At 39.5% G+C, this 21,696-nt stretch overlaps 1 protein-coding gene across 2 annotated transcripts in view; it reads left to right on the top strand.

Annotated features, from left to right (window-relative positions):
• Nucleotides 1-1,555: 1,555 nt before the first annotated feature.
• Nucleotides 1,556-21,696, top strand: part of acox3 (acyl-CoA oxidase 3, pristanoyl) — a 24,266-nt gene continuing 4,125 nt past the window's right edge. The window contains exons 1-18 of one of the 2 annotated variants that reach the window (XM_008288382.1): nt 1,556-1,628; nt 3,991-4,159; nt 4,753-4,850; nt 5,012-5,147; nt 5,639-5,713; nt 5,849-5,938; nt 6,170-6,313; nt 9,163-9,251; nt 11,492-11,588; nt 13,925-14,107; nt 14,587-14,709; nt 14,827-14,947; nt 15,057-15,179; nt 16,628-16,741; nt 18,431-18,546; nt 20,011-20,185; nt 20,269-20,336; nt 20,888-20,974. In XM_008288382.1, coding sequence (XP_008286604.1) covers nt 4,004-4,159; nt 4,753-4,850; nt 5,012-5,147; nt 5,639-5,713; nt 5,849-5,938; nt 6,170-6,313; nt 9,163-9,251; nt 11,492-11,588; nt 13,925-14,107; nt 14,587-14,709; nt 14,827-14,947; nt 15,057-15,179; nt 16,628-16,741; nt 18,431-18,546; nt 20,011-20,185; nt 20,269-20,336; nt 20,888-20,974 — 1,995 coding nt within the window. In that variant the 5' untranslated portion in view covers nt 1,556-1,628; nt 3,991-4,003. The remainder of the gene's footprint in view (nt 1,629-3,990; nt 4,160-4,752; nt 4,851-5,011; nt 5,148-5,638; nt 5,714-5,848; nt 5,939-6,169; nt 6,314-9,162; nt 9,252-11,491; nt 11,589-13,924; nt 14,108-14,586; nt 14,710-14,826; nt 14,948-15,056; nt 15,180-16,627; nt 16,742-18,430; nt 18,547-20,010; nt 20,186-20,268; nt 20,337-20,887; nt 20,975-21,696) is intronic. The other variant, XM_008288381.1, reaches the window with a different exon arrangement.

Genomic DNA, 21,696 nt, shown 5'->3' on the forward strand with positions numbered 1-21,696 from the left:
GATTACTGAAATTACTTCTATTTGCTAAACGCCACAATAATGAGCGAGAGAATTATTTTAGAGAAATTTTTATTACTTTCTTCAAAGTCAGAAGTTTACATACATCTCCTTACTATTTGGTAGCATTGCCTTTAAACTGTATGACTTGGGTGAAATATTTTGGGTATCCTTCCACAAGCTTTCCACAACAGTTTGGTGGAATTCTGGCCCATTCCTCCTGACAGAACTGGTGTAACTGAGTCAGGTTTGTTGGCCCCCTTGCTCCACACACCTTTTCAGCGCTGCCCACAAATTTTCTACAGGATTGAAATCAGGGCTTTGTGGTGGCCACTCCAAAACATTGACTTTGTTGTCCTTAAGTCACTTTGTAACTAATTTGGTGGTATGCTTAGGGTCACTGTCCATTTGGCTGATGTCTTGAGGTGTTGCTTCAACATTTTCCCATAATGTTCATTCCTCATGATGCATTTATTTTGTGAAGTGCACCAGTCCCTCCTGCGGCAACACCACCCCACAGGACTCCCCTTTGGGACTTGTTTCACTGTGGATAATGACATCCTCTTAGCGGCTTCAGCCAGCATCTTCACAAGGTCTTTGCCTTTGTTCTGTGGTTGATACACACATTTCACATCAAAACATTTAACCTCTGGGATCATCAACAGCCTTTGCTGCTGCTGTTTAACAAAGTATGACATGTGTGATGTGAATTTGAATAACATTTTTCATGTTCTTGGTTGTCTTTTATTTGTAGGTGTAAACACGTCCAGTAAGTATGAAGTGTTGCCGTCATACTGTACATTCAACCACTACAGGACATGTATGTGGTGGGAAAAAACAGAGTTATAAAAACTGGAAAATAAACTTTTCATGCAGCACTGTTTTATAAAATCGTTGATCCTCACCATGAACCAATGTGGTATACAGCATCACACACTATATATACACTATATATATTACATATTCAGCTAATCTACTCTTAAAATTTTAACAGGATACCTTATTGTAAATTAGTTGTACAGCGCTTTTTTAAAACAAGCTAACATTTTTTCAATGTAAAAAGAACATTGAAAAAAGCAAAGAAGAAAAATGCAATCAAGAAATATATTGATAAACTAGCAAGACTTTTTTCAAAATATAAGTCACTGTAATAAAATACAGATTCCACTTCATAATCACTCAGTGTTATATTTTAAAAATATTTACTCCCTGCATCCTCATAAACAAACAAACAAATAAAAAACTCTGTTAGGGTCCTTAAAACAAACTTACCTTCACAATCAACACAAAAAAAAATCTTGAATGGTAGAAGTATGGCATAGTAATTTAGTATTTCATCCTCACACTTACGAAACAGTACTGAGGATTATTATATCGTGTCACAAAATTACAACTGCTCCATTTGTCACTGCAGAAGCTAAAAAAAAAAAGCGGTTTGGTTTGCCATCCTTATGCTTTTATTCTTGAGGATACAGATAGGAAGTGCCTGTCATGTTTGCGGAAGGCGGAGTTAAAGCCCTCCCCCGTACTTCAACCATGGACATCCGGTTGGAAACAATTGATTTTGGAAACAGACGAAGACGAGACAGCAGCAAGGATAGTACCAGGGAGAGCAGCTGAAGATCCTTAAGGTAAAACAAGTTTACATAACGTCAATTTTTCACAAACAGCTCAATTCTTTTGTTCTCATAATGCCCTGGCTTCAACCACATCGATTTTTTATGCAATAGCAGACAACCGAAGAGCTTCTGCTGCTGTGCAAGTGAAGGTTGATACTTTGTAAACAACACTTTTTCTCAGCCATGACAGCCAGAAAACAACCGTGAGGGTGTGTGTGGGGCAGAGGACAGTCACTTCATGTGGGCATCTTCCAGCAAAACAGTTTGGAGCTACTAGTAAACCTACACAGTCATGCACAGGTTGCAGAGACAGTTCATCCCTGAACTCTGCCCTATTGTGATAACAGCCAAATTACAAAGGTTACTTTGAATCAAACCCAGCCATAGGAAACTATTTTGTTGCGTCACCTGAGCTGTGCTGTAGTGACCACTAAGATCTCATTCTGCCACAATATTTCTAAACATAGACAACTACTACTACTAGTAGTAGTAGTACAACCAAAAGTGTTATTTACTGGTTTTACACAAAGGTCAGTCTACTTGTCAACTTGCTGACTTGGTTGAGTTTGACTAGAGACAATCAAACTGGAGGCCCATGCATATAGTTTGATGAACATGGACATTTAACAGGCAGGAAGGTTAAAATGAAGAAATCCAGAGTTGTATTATGGAAAATGTGGGGTCAAACTATTTTGACTATAGTTATAGGAGGAGGATGGAAGAACAGCTACAACAGAATGATGTCAGTGGTGTCTGGAGGAGTCTGAAAACAATCTCTGGACAACAACAATCTGTGCTGGATTATGATCAGGAGTGGGTGAATGACCTTGACAGGTTTTTCAATAGGTTTGGTCAGCCATTCTCCCCTACCCCCACTCAACAAGCCCTGCTGCAACCTCCTCTTCTGACTGGAACCACAAGTGCCCAAAGGACTTAAACCCCAACCACCCTCCCTGCTGCTCCTCCAGGACCCCCCAGCCCACTCACCGCCCTCGCATCCATTGTGGTTCTCTCTGCAGCACAGGTACAGAGAGGCTGAAGGTCAAGAAGGCAACAGGTCCAAATGGCATAAGCTCAAGGCTCCTCAAGTCCGGCGCTGGGCAACTGTGCGGGATTGTGGAACAAATGTTTAACATGAGCCTGATGTTGCAAAAGGTGCCTTTGCTGTGGAAGACATCTTGCGTGGTATCAGAGTTCAAGTCATCATGGTCTAGTGACTTCAATCACTACCAACCAGTGGCCCTGACATCCCACCTGGCAAAGAGAACCGAGAACTAAACCAGAACTTTGTGGCCTGGTGCCAGCAAAACTGCCTCTGGATTAATGCTGGACAAAACCAAAGAGCTGGTAGTTGACTTTCGCCGACTCAAAATCACCCCTCCCTGTCTGGTGAACATCCAGGGAATGGACATTGAGATAGTGGACTCTTACAAGTACCTGGGTGTTCACCTGAACAAAAACATGGACTGGACTATAAACACTCACTCTCTGTACAAGAAAGACCAGCACAAACTCCACCTGAAGTGCAGACTGAGGTCCTTCGGTGTGCAGAAAGACCTCCTAAGGACTTTACAACTCGGTGGTGGCGTCAACCATTTTTGATGGTGTGGTTTGCTGGAGCAGCAGCATCACGGCTGCTTAGAGAAAGTCTGAATAAACTGGTGAAGAGGGCCGGCTCTGTCCTGGTCTGCAGTCTCGATCCTGTGGAGGTTGTAGGTGACAGGAGGATGATGACAAAGCTGTCATCAATAATGGACAATACCGCCCACCCCCTACGAGGGACTGTAATAGCCCTGGAAATCTCCATCAGTGCCAGGATTCTTCACCCACTCCGTCCTAAAGAGAGGTACCGCAGGTCCTTTCTCCCCTCTGCTGTGAGACTCGACGACTCCCAGTGCTCCCAGTAGACCAACAACGTGCAATATCCCCTTTTTAATACTATCAACAAACAATACTCATATTCATCTTTAGAAATATTTATTTATATTACACTGGTTATTTGCACTATTTCACAACATGTATTTGCGTATGTATATATTTGCATTTGAACTGTATTATTTTTATATCTGGACTTGCACAGTTTTTTAATGTGCATTTTTATGTTCTGTGCTTGTACTATTCTTATGTGTATTTTTATACTTATGTTTGCACAAGTTTTTAAATGTAAATTTTTCTGTCTTTTTTGTGTGTATTTCTGCACTGCTGCTGACAACACTGAATTTCTCCACTGTGAGATAAAGGCATATCTCTTCTCATGTTTTGAAACTTACTCATAGTTAATAGCTATCATGTGCAACACACAATTGTTTGTTGAAGTAGTTGCTTATGATTCTTCTGATTTTCCTGATTTTCTTTTATATTTCTTTTCAAAAAGAGAGAAGTGCCTTATGTCCCTGCGTTCCATTCAGTCTGAACCCAAGAGTATGGACCATGATGTGGCTGACCTCTCCAGAAACCCGCTGGACATCTACAGGAAAAAAGCATCCTTTAACATGAAGGACATGCTCAACTTCATAGATGGAGAGGAAATACAGCTGTTCAAGGTTAAATCAGATTCTCTGCTACTGCTAATGGTTTAAAGTGTTCAGTTAATGCCCCTTTGTTTTGTTTATTAATAACTTTTTATTCCATGGGTGCTTTTTAGTCTGTTTTTGTAGATGCATGACTTTTTTAAAAAATGCTTCTGATGAATATTGGAGGCAGGGAGATGTCCCTCTTGTAAGCCCCTTGGATTTTTTAAATCTCACTTCTACAATTTCCTCTTGTTGATAGGTTTCTGCTGCTTTGTTCTATAAGGCAAATGAAATATATAGTTACTACAATGATAGCAGCTTTAAAAGACTAAACAATTGACTGAATGAAAGATGCTTTAACATGGTGAGTCAGTGAGTACGTAAAGCAGCAGCAGGACACTGGAGTAGAGATTTTAACTACAACTTAAAGTCTTTTCAGTGCCTACACTTCAACTGACACTTCAATTCCTTTTTTTCCCCCCAACTTAACAAATCTAAATTAAACTGTCAGAAAACCAAAAAGTAACTGCAGTAATTTGTGTTGCTCAGAAAACATCTTAGTGGCCTGTACCATGTCTCTTTCTACATATCCTGTACACTGTTTTTTCTTCTCTATGCTGCAGCAACATGTGTTTACAACTTTGGAAAATGATCCTCTGTTCGCCCGTCAGCCTGGTGAGGACATCCCTATTGAGAAAAAGAGGGAGCTGACTTTCCTCAGGTATCAACATACTAAAAACTAAAAAAAAATTTATAGCCACTTTTTTTTTTTATTACTGAACAATTCAGTTATTGTACCACCCGTAGTGGGTGGTTACTCTGTGACATATCAAGGCCTTATGTATAGACAAAGAGAATATAGCTTGAGCTGAAAATTTGCAGGGTGAAGCAACTCTTTCGCTACAACTTCCTGACAAAAGAAGAGGCAATGGCCAACCCATGGAAGAGTCTGGTCCTCACTGACTGTTTGGGCATGTATGACTGGGCTTTGAATGCCAAGTACTTCCTCAGCATAGGGGTAAGTACCTGCAGTATGAGATGCTGTGGTCAGAGTATAAGGACATTTTACTCCAGTCTACGTTACTTTATTAATTATATAGTTACTCCAGATCTACGCTATGCTGTTATGTTAAAGACATGGTGAAGTGAAAGACAGGCAACCAATGCTGTTGTCTCTGTGAATTTTCAGCATCACCAGATTAAAAATATGTACAAAAGACAAATTTGGGCTGATTTCTGACCTAATACCTGTAAAAATAAAAATAAAAAATGAAGTGCTGAATTTGATTTTTTTTTTAAAAAGAAAAAGATGGTTAGTTGCTGGCATGGCTGTGCATAATTTTTTCTTGCTAATCTTTATTCACCAACATTTTGTTTACATTTGGGTATATAATGAGCATTACAGCCATCATACCCTCATGATGGCTGCTGGTATTTCTTTAGATTTTGTCCTGTCTGTAACGTCTGTGTCTTTCCAGTAAAAGCTGCTGAACACATCTTCTGTTTCAGATGTTTGGAACAACCGTTGCCAATTCAGGATCTAGCAGGCATAACAAATATGTTGAAGACACTAACAACATGACGGTAAGGGTTCAGGACGAAGCAGACTGGGAAAGGCAGATGTCTCCCTACCTTATTTCTAAGTTTTTAAGTATATTTTCCAGAGCAGGAACAGATTTTATTCACAGTAAATTTGTATGTGCATGTATCTGTTTGTAGACCTTTGGATGCTTTGCACTAACAGAGCTAAGCCATGGCAGCAACACCAGAGCCATGAGGACCACAGCCACATATGATCCTTCCACCCAGGTCAGTCCACACACTGCCAAACATTGATATTACACAATATGTTTGTGTAACTGTTAAATGGCAGTACATCTGGCTCGCGAATGCATAAAATATCTAATTGGGACATTTTCCTTACCATAATGCCGGTAAGATTTCAAACCTCATTTTATTTTGTAAAAATGTACAAGTAGGATATGTATTTGGATTTGACCACGCTTAGCATTTATCAATTTCGGCATGTGTTTTCTGTAGGAATTTGTGATCAACTCTCCAGACTTTGAAGCTGCCAAATTCTGGGTGGGGAATCTGGGTAAGACTGCCACCCATGCTGTAGTGTTCGCGCAGCTCTACACACCTGACAAGGTCTGCCACGGTCTGCACTCCTTTGTTGTACCGGTAAGACTCTGACCATTGACCCTTGTTGAAGAAACAGCTGGTCTTTATCAAACACTGCTATCTGATGTGAGGTCACACATCTCAGATAACACAGTATTGCCTACATTTTCTTCTGTCTGTGTTGTTCTGACTTGTGAAATGAACTTAAAGCACACAATAGGTTGTGTAAGTGTAAGTGATGAAAACAGCTAGTTATTAGTTATAAGTCACTTGCTACAATATTCATTTTAAGTGACAGTGCGGAACACCAGAAGTGGATCGCAACATTTACATGTACTTAAATACCTTTTGAGTAATTGTAATTGTTGAAGTAGTTTAAATCCAGCATACTTCTCAAACTTGCTTGAGTAGACAACGATAAATTACCATTACTGTGTTATATTTGTATGCATTCTTCACATTGCTTTAAGTTATTTCTAATGTTATACCTTCAAATTGTGTGAAAAGGCTGGTCTGGTGGAGTATAGCCACATCCCCAATGACGCTGTTCATACAGTGACTGTATTGTATTTCTTGAGTCAAAGCAAAGCGCTGACCGCCCCTAGATTGAACAAACAACTTTTGATGTACTGTCAGCTCAGTTATGTCCGAATGAGATTAAATGACATTTCGATGTGGTAGTTCATATGAGGAGTGTGGGAGATGGGTAGTGACACATCTCTTAAAGTTTGAGGAGTTTGTGAAGTTTGACAAATCACAATATAAAATAACATAGAAGACAACAAGCAAAAAAAAAAATCCTATTTAAAAATTTTTTTTTTAAAAAAAAAAATCCTATTTAAAATAGTCATTAATTATTCGTGTAGTGACTGGAGGGTAATATAAATAAATAAACGAGCCTTCACTTTGTTATCTGAGGAGGACCTCAGTGGTTGAAAAGGATGTCAGTCAAATCCCTGTAAAATAAAAGAAGTGAAAGAGATGGTAGTGTGCCTGTACTGTTTCTTTCTTTCTTTTTCTTTTTTTTTTTTTTTTTTGCATACGCTTCTCAAGCGTTACAAAAAGCCTTGATTGAATGCCTCCAAAAGCAGACACAAGCAGTGTGGGACTGATTGCAGGCAAAAGGTTCTTTACCACAAAGGAAGGTGTTAAGGTAGCTAGGGATTATCTCTGACTGGTTTCAGTGGCAGAGGAGCAGGAACCTCATCTAGGAGTGTGGACCAAAGCCTTGAGATGGAGCTGTCTTGTCTGCAAGGTAGAAAGAGGACAAAATAATTGAATGCAGAATGGCTATCATTGTTTTTAAGTCTGGCTTTAAGTTCAGACAGTAGAATCTATGATCTGGAGGAGTTGTTGCATGTTTCCACATTAACTTAAAGTTACTCTTCCACCCTACTAAGAAACAGATGTGTGAGAATAGGTCCATACATATGATTCTCCCTTTCTTCAATCCTTCCGATTGGCTGATGTGGCTTTAGGGTTAGAATTAAATCAGTGCCTGTCGGTGTGGCGTATGCATGACAGTACTTCAGTTATGTTTTTGGGCTTTCATGTAGATTTGTTTTGAAAACAAAAGAAGAAAAACCCAGTTCTAGACAATACCTGTATACATGTAAAGCCTGGAAGCAGCAGGACTCAGTACTTGATATGGTTTTGATGTGAAACTTATTGCCAACAATCTAGCAGACACACAAGGAAGAGGAAGAGAGTGGTAGCAGATTAAGGAGACTCCTGTTTTTTCATTTCTCGCTTTGTACATCCTCAATCCCTTTCCTTGTTTCCTCATGTCTTCGTCCCTCCCAACAGAGATGCAAATCAAGGAGGCAACGATAAGACAGATAGTTAGGGTTATTGCTTTAAAGTAATGTCAAATAAGACACGTGGCACACCGGCATTATCTGCACACTGTTTTGTTGCAGCTTACTGCTATATTTCATTGTCTCTATCAGTTGAGTAGAACAATATTCATCACAACTTACAGCATGTTTACTTATAATTCAGTTAAAAAAACCGCATAATTAACAAAGTAACAGTACTAATTGAAATGTCACGTCAATCATCCGTCCCAGCTTCAGTGTCTCATTATGTTAAATTTATAGAGCTTTTGAAAGAATGCAAACAAGACAAGTCAAAGTTAGTCTGCTTCGGTTTCATGCCCATGTGGTTTTACAGTTAAGACATATCAGCAAATTAACCAGACACAATTAAAGAATGAATCCCTTGTTTGTTATTTATCCATGCTGAAGTTCAAAATGACTAGTTGACTTTTGACCGTTCCGTATTAGTGAATGTGAGAAATAAATTCAAATATTAAGGAACCGATTCAGTTTTGATAAAATAATACATCTCCAGCCGATACAAGCAACATGCTTTGATGGGACACTACTAAAGTGCTTTGTAAATTACTCTCAGATAAAAAGCACAAGTCATAAAGTTAGGACTTAGAAGCTCGTTATTCTTTATTCCTTTCTCTTTTATCGCCACTAAGGAGCTACTTCGGGCCCCTGCACGTAACGAATACAAAAAACACTTATTCATAATAAGTCACACTTACTCACACTGTAGGTTTAATCATCATTTTAGTTATCATTTCAGCATCATACACAACATGATAACAGTCTCAAAAGGACCTAAAAAGAGCATGAATCTTGAAAAGCGATAACATTTTGGCCACAGTACAAGTCAAACTATTTATCCAGGAATATGTATTTTAACAGGGATGCTTTTAAATCCATGCGTTAACGCGCATAATGTTAAAATAAACAAGATCGTATTGCTGTTTTGTCATTGGGAATTAGTGATACCCTGCCTTGTTTCTAAATGATGCACTGAGTGTTTTTTCTTTGTATAGATTGTAGAGATGATAGTGATGACATACATTCAGTGAAGTCATAACCACTGTGCTGCAGGTGAGAGATCCCAAAACCCTGCTGGCTTTGCCTGGTGTACTGGTTGGAGACATGGGAAAGAAGCTGGGCCAGAATGGACTGGATAATGGGTAGGTGGCAGCCAAGGTTGGAGAGTTACTTTAGGAATATTTACAATCACTAATTACCTGTAAAGAAAAAAAAAAGGTGTAGTAGAGACACAATTACCTCAATACTTCCAATTTGAATAAAGATGAAGAATAAAATATCAGAAAGATGTCTTAAGTGTTTTGTCATGCATGTACTTGTATTTTGCAGTCACACTTCGGCTACCAATGTGAAACTGTAGAGCAAAACTAACAATGAAGGAAGTTTGTGTGTGCACTTCCATCAACTAAAGGCACATGAGTGTGTGTTTGCTGCTCTGTGTAATGTTTATGAACCAGTGTTGGTTTTTTGGGCAGATGGAGACTAAAAAGTTCACGTCAGCAAATCTGGCATGGCAGTGTAACATTCTTTAGTCAATCTAGAAATGTGTTTCAAAATTGTAACAATGCTAACAATCCCTAATTTCACACAGGGTTTTGGGAATCTGATTATCCCTTTTATGTTCTGTAATATTAGTAGAATACAGTTACCTTTTTCGGTATCCGTATCATGCAACAGCATTTCATGTATTCCGTTACGCCCCAACCCTGGTGGCAGGCTTAGGCAGTAATGGAATATATAATTTCATTTGATATTGTGCAGCTTTTTACAGCTTCAGAGAAAGCAAATAACTGTGACATTTTCACCAATGTTGTTAACACATATACTGCATTAGTACCATGGATACAGAAAACACAAGTAACTACAGAGAGGCTGTTATGTTGCTGTTATGTTGTAAAGCAGCAATACAATGAAAACTCTTTCTCTATACTCTAATTCTTTCATGCAGGCTGAAGATCAGAAAGAAACATAAAAATCTTTTCATTTTGAATTGTGAATTCCATATATTAAATTTGCTGACATCACACACAGAAAAGCTTTACTCAAAGTCACTAATGCCGCAAATGAAATGACCTAACCTAGAATTGTTAAATATTATGTTTGAGGATCATGGTCTTTACAAGGCATGAGTTTGAGTCAAATCCATTTCTGTTATGCAGATTTTTAATGATAGCTAAGCAGACTAATAAAAGTCAGCTTAGTGTTTTCAAAAACTGTGTTGTATTTAATACTTTTATGTACACTACTGGCCATGTGAAGCAACTACATACAGGACACTGTACCCTTCAGTACCTGTGTAATGCCACAAGAGGGAGCTCCATTCATTGTTTAGAGCTGATGAATGTCAGGCAGACACCCATCAGCCACAACATTCAAACCACTGACAGTGAACATTCATCATCTTGTTACAATGCACTGTTCTGGTAGGAAACCTTTGGTCCTGGCATTTCTGTTGATGTACCTTTACCATGTAACACCAATCTGGAACAATGTTTCAGACTGGGTGCAGTCCCTCGTGGCAACAGCAGTCCTGGTCAGTGGCCTCCCCCAGCAGCACAGTGCACCCCACGACACCACAGAAAGTGCTCCAGAATGGCTCATAAATCCAACAAAGAATTGAAGGCATTGACCCAGTCCCCAAACTTCCCAGATTCCATACACATCAGCATCCATGGGATGCACTGTAACACGCCCGGTCCACAGAGACACCCACCCTACAACCCACAGAACCCACTTCCAACATCCCACTTCTTTACAAAGAGAAAAAAACATACAAATTTACCACAAATTTCACCAACCAAAGGATTAAAGGAGAGATTTGCAGGTTTTAGAACATTAAAAATACCTTTTAACCTCTCTTTTTGAAAATAGAATTTACTATTTTCTTACCTGCAAACAACAGTTTACATAAATGTGCAACTGTTTTAGAATATTTAACTGTATGATAGTTCTGTTTGATCATGTATTTTATCATGCATTTTGTCTTTTTTTAGTCTTTATTGTTGAAAAATGTTTTGTTTCTTGTGCTCTACTTGACATAATTTGTTACATTCTTACTCCTGGCTCTATACTGCGAAAAATACAGTAACCATGATGTCCTGGTTAAATGACAATAGTTAGCTGTACAGTAACTAGTTTGACATTTAGTACAATGAGAATTAACATAATCATTCTTTCATCTATCAAGGTAGTTACAAGATTGTGACACTGAAGATGAAATGATGATAATCACCTTTTCTTTCTTCTGTCTTGCTATCCATTAAGTTTAGTTCAATCAAAACCTTTCTGTTTCATTGTAGAGTTTTGGGTGTACTGTGAAATAGCACAATCCTGCTATTTCTGTGTAACCAACATTTTTTTTGGCCTTTCTCTTTCCCAACAGATTTGCATTATTCCACAATGTGAGAATCCCACGGGAGAATCTGCTGAATAGGACGGGAGATGTTAACCCTGATGGACGGTACATAACACCATTCAAGGTCAGTGTGCATTTCCTATGGTTGCCAAAGAATGATATTCCATGCACCAAGTTTTAAAAAAAGAAGCATTCCTGCGAAATAGTTTTTGAAAGTTGATCTATGACTGTGTGAATTATCATAAATTCTGCAGTTCTCAGACATATCGATTTACAGTCCACAACCAGAGACAGGGCTATGGACGCCAAAGGCTCATAACGCTTGAGGGAAAGTGAGGGCTGGCCTGTCTAATTTCACAGAAGAGCTCCTGTACCACAGATAGCTGAAAACCACCATGCTGCTATAACAGAAAGATATCAGAACACAGAGTTCATCACAGCCTGTTGTGCAAGGGGGTATGTAGCTGCAGACCAGTCAGAGTGTCCATGCTGTACCGGGCTTAGCACCGAAAGCACCTACAGTGGTCATGTAAGTGTCAAAACAAGACCATGATGCAATGGAAGAAGGGGGCTTGGTCGGATGAATTACATGTCTTGCACTGTGCAAGGAATGCAAGCCAACAGAGGCTGGTTGGTGCTCTGTGCAATGTTTTGCTGGGAAACTGTCAATCCTGACATTTATGTGGATGCAGCTTTGAATTGACTACAACTGAAACCTGGTAATGTTCAGTTCCTTCCTAATAAGTGTTTTGGTGTTTGGTGAAGAAGGCGTCCTCATCTGCGCTCTCATTGTTTTTTTTCCCCCTTTACGCTGAAACCATCCTTTCTTTACTCTGGAAAAGTACCAGCTGTGTCACTTAGGTTGGCCTCCTCCGGGTTTGCCCAAAAGCCTCTCTTGTACCAGCACAACATCAATAGAGTGGCTTCCTAGTTTCCATAGTAACTTGAATTTTTTGGACACATCCCTTGTCCCTGATGGCAGTGGCCTCTTTTAGCAGGGTAATGCTGGAGATTCACGAATGGTTTGGAGAACATGACAAAGAGTTTAAGGTGTTGATGTGATTTCTAAATTCCCTAGAGCTTACCTGATCGAGCATCTGTGGTAACTTAAAGACTTAAAGGATCTGTTGCTAACATCTTGGCACCTAATAGCACAGGACAACTTGAGACGTCTATGCACACCATGCCTCAATAGGTCAGAGCTTTTTTGGTGGCACAAAGGGGACCTGCGCAACATTAGGCAAGTGCTTTTAATGTAGTGGCAGATTAGTGTACTTTTCAATGCAAGGGTCAAAACAACCAACCTTATAGCTAAATGTCCCTATAGCTAAGGATGTCCTAACAAGTCTTGTTGCCCAAATTATGATCCTAGTTATTTAAGATTAGGTGGCTGCTAATACCAAATTAAATTTGACACGTGTATTTACTGCAGTTATAGTTTTGTTTTTTTGTTTTTTTGGCGGCTTGGGGGCAGTGGAAACAAGTTAAGAGCACATTATTCACTTTTTTAACCTTTTTAACTCATAATGCTAGCTTAACTCTGAGCAAATTGCTGTTTATTTACCCATTAGGGAGCTGTGTCATTTAGCTCTATTTTTAATTTCCACCAGCTCCTGAGGGAAATATTAGGCTTGTTGGCTGTTAAATGCTCCACTATGTTTACGAGCTCATCTCTAACTATGTCTGCAGGCTGTGCTGTTGGAATGATAATTTACAGTTTGTTTATCCAAGCTTTTCCCCTTAATACAGTAAACTAAAAACTTAAAATGGCACTAGGAGGTCTGTGAGATGCATGGACATAGTAAGAAGATAGCTTGTAATGAAAACCAGGCCTGGAAAATTTGAAAAACCTCCAGCACCCCATGAGAGGTGTAAATAACCAGGTCGGTCTCCATCTTGACTGAAACATCTGGAGATGCTCAGTACACAAAGGCAAGATCAGATGATAAATACCTCAGCACACCTGGAAATGGAAGGTTTGTTGTTGGACAGCACCATTTATCTTGTTTTCCAAACTCTAACATGTTACAGGATTTTAGTAAATCCTATGTTACCTACAGTATACAACAGAAGTCAGTACACCTTATGTGCAATACCACTTAAATGTCAAGTGATTCAAAATTGTGTTGCCGCTCCAAAATTACATTGCTTCTAAGTTTGTAAGCAGGATATTTGCCATACCATGTAAAATGAAATATATGAAGTTTAAATTACTCTACTCAAATTGTAGGCCACACAGTGGCCTGAACATTCCCATGTTCATGCAATCACAGTTGTACTCAGCTTTGTTTCAATGATCACAAGTTTTCTAACTCGTAAGTCAAGTTATCACAGGTATACAGGTTTACTTTCGTTGCCAAAAATATTTTGCTTTAGGCCTGTATTTTCAATATAGTTTTCATAAAGTATTTGTTTTTCATTGTTCATAAGACCAATACTCTGTTTCTTTCCTCTCCCTAGGACCCCAACAAGCGCTTCGGGGCATCTCTAGGTGCCCTGTCAGGTGGTAGGGTGTCCATTACCAGGATGGCTCTGGTCAACCTGAAGCTGGCTCTGACTGTGGCCATCCGCTTCTCATCCACCAGGAGACAGTTTGGACCCACGGACAAAGGGGAGGTTCCTGTTTTGGAGTACCAGCTACAGGTCAGAATGGAGGGATTAGATGGAGAGATGAACAGAGTGACAGACAGATTCAACATCAAGTATATTTCATTGTCTTGACCACTATAAAGCATCATCAAGTATACTTATTAGGTAGCAGGAATTGGGACTAAAGATCTGTGTTTTATGATTTCAGAGTGGCCATTTCTTGAGAATTTTATCTGAATCAATTTGAAGCATGGTTAGAGATATCAAAGTGTTTCAAACTGTCCAATAAGTATGAACAACAAAAATGAAGTAGCAGTACATTACTGTGATAATCACCTTTTATTATCATAAGGTACTAATATTATTTAAGTGTGTTATCATAAAGACTTTAAGTCAGTACTAAATCAGATTAAAACAAGAATTAAATATGGAAGCAAGTCTACCCAAAATCCATATACATTTTTACTGTTTCATGTTAAGAAAGGTGTCTAAAACCACATCTTTGCTCTGTGGCTTCTCGTGTGTTCTTCTAGCAATGGCGTCTGATTCCTTACCTGGCAGCAGCGTACGCTCTTGAACACTTCTCCAAATCCATCTTCATGAACTTTGTTGAGTTCCAGATTGGACAGGTGATGGGGGACAAGAGTGACAGACAAGTAAGTAAGCAATCATCAGGTCTGTGTGTGGAGTGTGAGTATGTCCGCACTATATACAGTCGCGTGTTTTCACATGCTATTCTGCGTAAACTGAAGTGTTTGTTGTGTGTTTTTCAGGCAGAGATGGGCAGGGAGATACATGCCATTGGCTGCTCCAGTAAACCGCTGGGCTCATGGACTGCTCAAAGGGCAATCCAGGAGTGTAGAGAGGCCTGCGGTGGACATGGATACCTGGCTAGTCAGTGTTGGCCATACAGATATTCACACACACACACACACACACACACACACACACACACACACAAAATTTCAGATACCTAACTGCCATAGTTTTCGTTCTGTTTCAGTGAACCGGCTGGGTGATCTACGAGATGATAATGACCCAAACTGCACATATGAGGGAGACAACAATGTGTTGCTGCAACAGACCAGCAACTACCTTCTCAGCTGGTTCCACGCCAAACGCAGCAGTGAGTGTCCCCCTGTTCCCTGAGGGAATGTTATTAGCAAATAAGGTTCAGGGCTCAGGAACACTAGTGACATCTACAGCATTAATTATTGCTATTGACACTTGAAACTGTGTTGTGGGCAGCTTTTATTTTGTAGTCGTCTCCATGTGATTTTTGTTAACTCTACTTCGTGTTGTCAGTTTGTTTTCCTGATGGTTCACTTTGCCCTGATTGTGCCCAGCTGTTCCCCATTACCTCACGTGTGTATTTAATGCTTGAGTCTCCCTTTGTCCTATGCCAGTGTGTCATGTTCATGTGCCGTTCCTGTGCCGTCGAGAGCGTCCATAGCTCCAAACTAAGTGCTCCTGAATTCTTATTGAATTTTGATACTTTGTTCTCCAGCTTATGCTGTGATTTTTTTATTACTCATTTATCTCTCCAGTTTTACTGTGATTTTTTGTTTGCGTGCTTTTTCTGTCCAGTGACCGGAAGAAAGGTATTCTAGCTCTGCTGAGTTTTTGTGTCATATTTTACAGTTTTTGTGGATAAATACTTTTGTTCACTTCCACTCTTGAATCCTGCGTTTGAATCCTAACTTTGAGTCTTGTTATGGTCCAAAAATTCAGAAGGATTTCACTTAGCCTGGAAAGACTGTTTAATCACATATGAAAAAGCAGTCCGGAGCATAAGACCTGTTTATTTATCTCTAACAGAGGTAAGGAAGGACAATCCTATGTTTAATTTCAGCACTGTAGCCAGTCTGACAAAGAGTCACAGCTCTGTGGAGCCTTGCATTCCATTGGCACTGCTTAAATTTACATTGTTATGACACCCAGTTATATTTATCTATAAAGCCAAATGAAACCAGGAAGTGAAAGTGCAAGCATGTTTTAAGAACATAAAGACCTGGATGACCTGTAATTTTCTTCTCCTAAAGTCAGACAAAACAGAAGTTATGGTATTTGGCCCTAAACATCTCAGAAACACGCATTCTTAACGGGATAGTTACTCTGGATGGCATTGCCTTGGCCTCCAGTTGTACTGTGAAGAACCTTGAAGTTATTTTTGATGCATTAAGCACATCTGTGGGACAGCTTTCTTTCACCTGCGTAATATGATACAAATCAGGAACATCCTGCCTCAGAGTGACGCTGAAACACTAGTCCATGCATTTGTAACTTCTTGATTGGAATATTGTAATTCCTTATTATCGGGATTTCCCAATAATTCTCTTAGAAATCTCCATCTATTTCAAAATACAGGGTAAGAAAAAGTAAGAGAGATCATATTTCTCCCACATTAGCTACTCTTCATTGACTCCCTGTAAAATCCAGAATAGAAACTGTGAAGTACTATGAGATGACATGTGTTGTGAATTGGTAATATATATAAATATGATTTACTTGATTTGAATTATTGTGAAACTGTGGTTCATCTGTAAAGCTTCAGTGTGTGTTGTCTGGTTTCAGATGGTGTGCAGATTGAGTCTCCTCTTCACACTGTGGATTTTCTGGATGATTACCAGAAGATCCTGGACAGCAAGTTTGCAGCGACCACAATGGAACAGTGTATGGACTCTACAGGTATTAAGTATTTTGGTTTATCAGGACTAGATCATTCTTACTGTGTGTTGTTTCCAGGCTTTACAGTACATTCTGCTAAAACTTGTATTCAAAACTTTTCCATTAAAGAATAACGCTGACTCACTAAACAATGAAAAGTATTATCTCTATCTGTTCGTCATGTCATGAATTTGTTTTGAGGACTTTATTTTCTAATACTTTTTTATCTTTGAGATAACTGATAGAGCGTCACTGTTTCTGTATGTTGGTTGTATAGTCACACTGAGTCTAATGTCAATAGATTTCTCTAAAATTCAGGTGAAGTCATATGTCTTTTAGTGGCTTGTGAAAATCAAATCCAATCACAATCAGATATTTTTTTGCAATCAAGGAGTTACCCTCTGGTGGCCGTGAGAAGGAATACAGGTTTAAGTCACCTTTACATTGGCTTCATTTTTCAGACACAAAGATTGTGTTTTTTTTTTTTTTTTAAATACAAAAACCAATACTCAGTGAGCTAGTTAGGTGTAGCTGTTAGCCTTAGCTGAATTTTAGTCACACCTTCTGTTTTCTTAAATTTTTTAAAACTCAGTGTTCACGTTACAGTGCCTTCGTAATTGCATTTGATCAGAATAAGACACAAGTTAAAAAATTCATCCATTCATCCATTATCTATACACCACTTAATGCTCATTAGGGTCGCGGGGGCGCTGGAGCCTATCCCAGCCCACTTAGGGCGAAGGCAGGGGACACCCTGGACAGGTCACCAGTCCATCACAGGGCCACACTTAGAGACAGACAACCAAGCACACTCACATTCACACCTACGGACAATTTAGAATCACCAATTAACCTCAACATGTTTTTGGACTGTGTGGGAGGAAGCTGGAGAACCCAGTGAAAACCCACGCTGCACGGGGAGAACATGCAAACTCCACGCAGAAAGATCCCGGTGCCACACCGGGACGCGAACCGGCGACCTTCTTGCTGCGAGGCGACAGTGCTAACCACCTAGCCACCCTGCAGCCCTAAAAAATTCATAATAGAGAAAAAAAGTAAGACCAGATCTAAAAGCTCACCTGCCTACCTTTGAAGAGAGGAAGTAACGACTGACTCTGCAGCCTTAGACTTTAGTAGAATCCATTTGTCTTGATGTGGTTTGGTTTATAATTCTGATTTTAACACTTTTTTTCCCACTAACCTACCTCAGAATTTCAAGTTTTAGGGGACAAGAGAAAAAGTCTTTGGGTTCAGGTGGAACAGAAATTATGATAACTGAGTCAGGTTAGGGGAAGATGCCATTGCAACAACAAGTAGAGAACAATGATCTGTGTATCACTTGGACAGAGCATATTGGAAAATGTAGAATAGGACAGGAGCAATTCCTGTGGGACTCTGATAGGGACAGGTATAAAACTCCACTTCTGTGTCCTCCTCTAATCTGTAACACAGGAAGGATACTTGAAACTACAAACCCTTTTTACTCAGTGTCACTGTTTGTATGGTTGATTTGCTGTGTCTTTATAAGGCAGTATATACTGCTGATATACAAAATCTTCTGATTGTATTTCTTTTCTTTTTTGATTCCCATTATGGGAAAACATAATTCACTGGTGGTTGCTGTTTAAAAACATACTGGTTTTCACTTTGTCCTACCAGTGCTTGCCAGTTTAATCCAGTGCATATCCTTCTTGCTGTCTATCACATCAGTGCCTGTGGCAGCCTATAAGTGGCTGGTGTGTTTCCTGCTGGAGGAGAGTCAGAAGAGGCTGGAACAGCAGAGAGCCTTGGGCAAGAATGACTTTGAGGCCCGTAACAACAGCCAGGTAGGACAGACACAAGACACAACCACATTTGTTGGCCTTAGTTGGCCTTCAGGGATCAGCAACTGCTGTGCCTGGTACCGGCATTTTCACAGATGATGTTTGCTTTTTATCCCCCCCAAAAAAACCCTGAACTCCAGACATTTTTTGGGTAACTGCTGAAAGGTCATCTGTCAAAACCCCTGCTGATTGTATTCTGCTTTCTCCAGCCTTCATAACATTGTGAAGAACCTTAACAGGCATGTCTGTCTGTTGACCCACTGACTCTCTATAATAGCCAGTTCAGTATCCTTTGTGTTTATTGGGACTTGGCCAATAACTGCCATTAAAGATGTAATTCGCAATAAAATCAGAGCAAAACTACGGATGTCCTATAAAACTTCCTCTTTAAAGAACACAGACATTTTGCTTAATGTTTTCCTCTGTACCAGAAGATTAGAAACAGAAATGACCTATGTTTCACTGAATGATCGGTGTGATGTGTTGTCATACAAAGGCACCAAACTTTTTAAACATTTATCTGTTTCATAGTGTCTTGGCTGCAGCCATCTGGTTTATATTTATTGTCACACATGCAGGCTGGAGGTTACAGTGTCAGATGGGTGTGTGTTGTAGTTCTTGGAACTGTGTGTCACAGGATTCAGTAATATAATGAAACTGTTTTTGTGAGCATGACGTTTCCACATGTAAAAATGGTCATTATTGTATTTTTAACAGTCTCTGGAGAGTTATGTTCTCAGTCTTTGTGTACATTTACATGTTTGATTATATAGTAACACTTGATTCCTCAATTCCAATAAGACACAGCTCCGCAACACTCTGTTCTATAATAGCATGCTGGATTTCATGTGGTGTATAATGCCATCGCAGGACTACATAGCAAAACCAGGTTTACATTAAGATTCCGTAGGCACTTTGAAACAGCCTCTGTCCTTTTTCATGGATTCCACAAGATGCTGGAAACTTTTCTCTGAGCTATGACTCCGTGTTGATGTGATTCATCGCATCCTTTTTGCCAACATGTTAGCTGCACATTCATGTTGTAAATCCACTGTTCTACCACATCTCAGAGGTGTTGTACTACATTGTGACTGGAGGGGCCACCGAACCCACTGTCATGTCAGTTAAACCAGTTTGAGAAGACTTTTGCTTTGACACATGCATTATCCTCATTAAAGAAGCCATTAGAAAGATGATAAACTGGTCATAAAGAAATGTCCAAAAAAATACGAATGTTTGGCTAACAGTTTGTCCTTACTTCCTGTTTGTGATTTACAGTTGACTGGGCATAGATGAAACACTGATTAAGAATCCAACATTTAATTTGGTCTCTTGGTTGATATACAAAGATTAACTCCTATCCATAATATGCGGATGGTTCGAGTGTAAACATGATTCATGTTGCACTGCTTTACCATTTTTTAAAATAAAAATGAATAGCACAGATCTCCACCCTTGTGCTTTCAGGTTTACTATTGTAGGTCCCTGGCCATCGCCTACATTGAACACAACTGCCTTCAGAGATTCCATGAGCTGATTACTGATCAGGACACGCCAGCTGGTCTCAGACCAGTACTAAGCAAACTGTGTGCCCTGTATGGGCTGTGGTGCCTCAGCAACCACATGGCGACGCTGTACCAGGGTATGTACTTCATGCTAATCGATATAGAGATCTATAGAGAATCTAGATCTTTATTTGAGTAACGCAGCTTTGATCCTGTCCAGGTAATTACTTGAGTGGAAGGAAGCCTGCCGAGCTGGTCCAGATGGCAATCCTCACTCTCTGCTCCCAGGTACAGAAACAGCTGTCCTCCTGTCTCACTCTTTGTCTTGTCTCACAGCGAAACAATCAACTGTCATAGGTAGACACACTGGAAGTCATTGCAAGCATGTAATTTAGTTAGCTAGTTGCACTGTTAAAACCAGATTTTCTCGTCACCCGCTGTACCCCAGCTACCAAAGCTATGCTGGAGTCGCATTTTGGGCCTAAATCAAACTTGAGTGACATTTATGATCTCTTCAGACTTGACCTGAAGATGGCATATATTTCAGTTTCTATTTAACTGATCTATCTTTTTTTTCTTATTGTCTTGGGTGAGGTCTTGAGATTTTTTTGATGACCTGCAGTTATTTTCCAATTTGAAAATGTGGTAGCTTAGCATTGGAATTACAGATGCACACATTTATCCTCTGTGTTCTTTTTTAAATTACTGTTGTTTACTGATGTTAGGTTTTTCTTGTTCTTGTGTCCATCCATACTTTTTGCCTGTTTTCATAAATTTAAATGATGAAATCATGGCTAATGATGCTTCTCGCGCCTTGCTCTTTCTGTGTCTTTCCCCAGCTGAAAGATGATGCAGTAGCATTGGTGGATGTCTTTGCACCTCCTGATTTCATCCTTAACTCTCCTATTGGCAATGCTGATGGCCAGGTAAAGACATACAAACACACAAAGCCTAATTATACGGTAAAAAGTTACTCATGTTACATTTGCTTGGGATGGACATGTACTCCACATCAGGCCGGTACCAGTATTACATCGTATTTTGTGGCCTGTCATGTCACAATTGTGAGGAGCAAATGCTGTTTTCCTTTGAAGCAAAAGACAAGCAGTCATACAATTTGTGGTTAAAGCTCTACAAGCCTTCAGCTCAGCCAAAAGTCCAGAATTTTCTTTGATTACTATAGTTTTTATATGCCGGTGTCATGCTAGCTACTGATTGGTCTCTAAATTGTAATTAAAATCAGTCATTGTGTGATTGGTATGATTAGAGGTTAGATTTTTTTGTTATTAAGGTATATTTTTTTTTATACAAAACTGTCCAAATTAGTTTATTTCATCTGTGGTGAGTGAAATAAAAACACACATTCTTGAACTGAAAGATATCTTTATTCTCCACTAAACAAACTGCCTAAAGATGAATTCCGGTTTGTTTCAACCTGCTGTATTTCCAATTAATGCGGCTATTGTAGCTCAATGTGTCTTGCTGACTTTGTACTTCTCACATGCATTGCAGAGATTTGGGGAAACAGGGAGTGTTTGTCTGTTTGCTTGAGATTCTGCTTGTTTTATTGCCTAATCTGCACATTTCCTGTGTCTGATTTCCTGCTTTGCTCAGCCAAAGTCAATTTTTGACCCAAATGGCAATAAAG

Source organism: Stegastes partitus, unplaced genomic scaffold (genome assembly GCF_000690725.1).
Source record: "Stegastes partitus isolate 25-593 unplaced genomic scaffold, Stegastes_partitus-1.0.2 Scaffold556, whole genome shotgun sequence".
Lineage (NCBI taxonomy): Eukaryota > Metazoa > Chordata > Actinopteri > Pomacentridae > Stegastes > Stegastes partitus.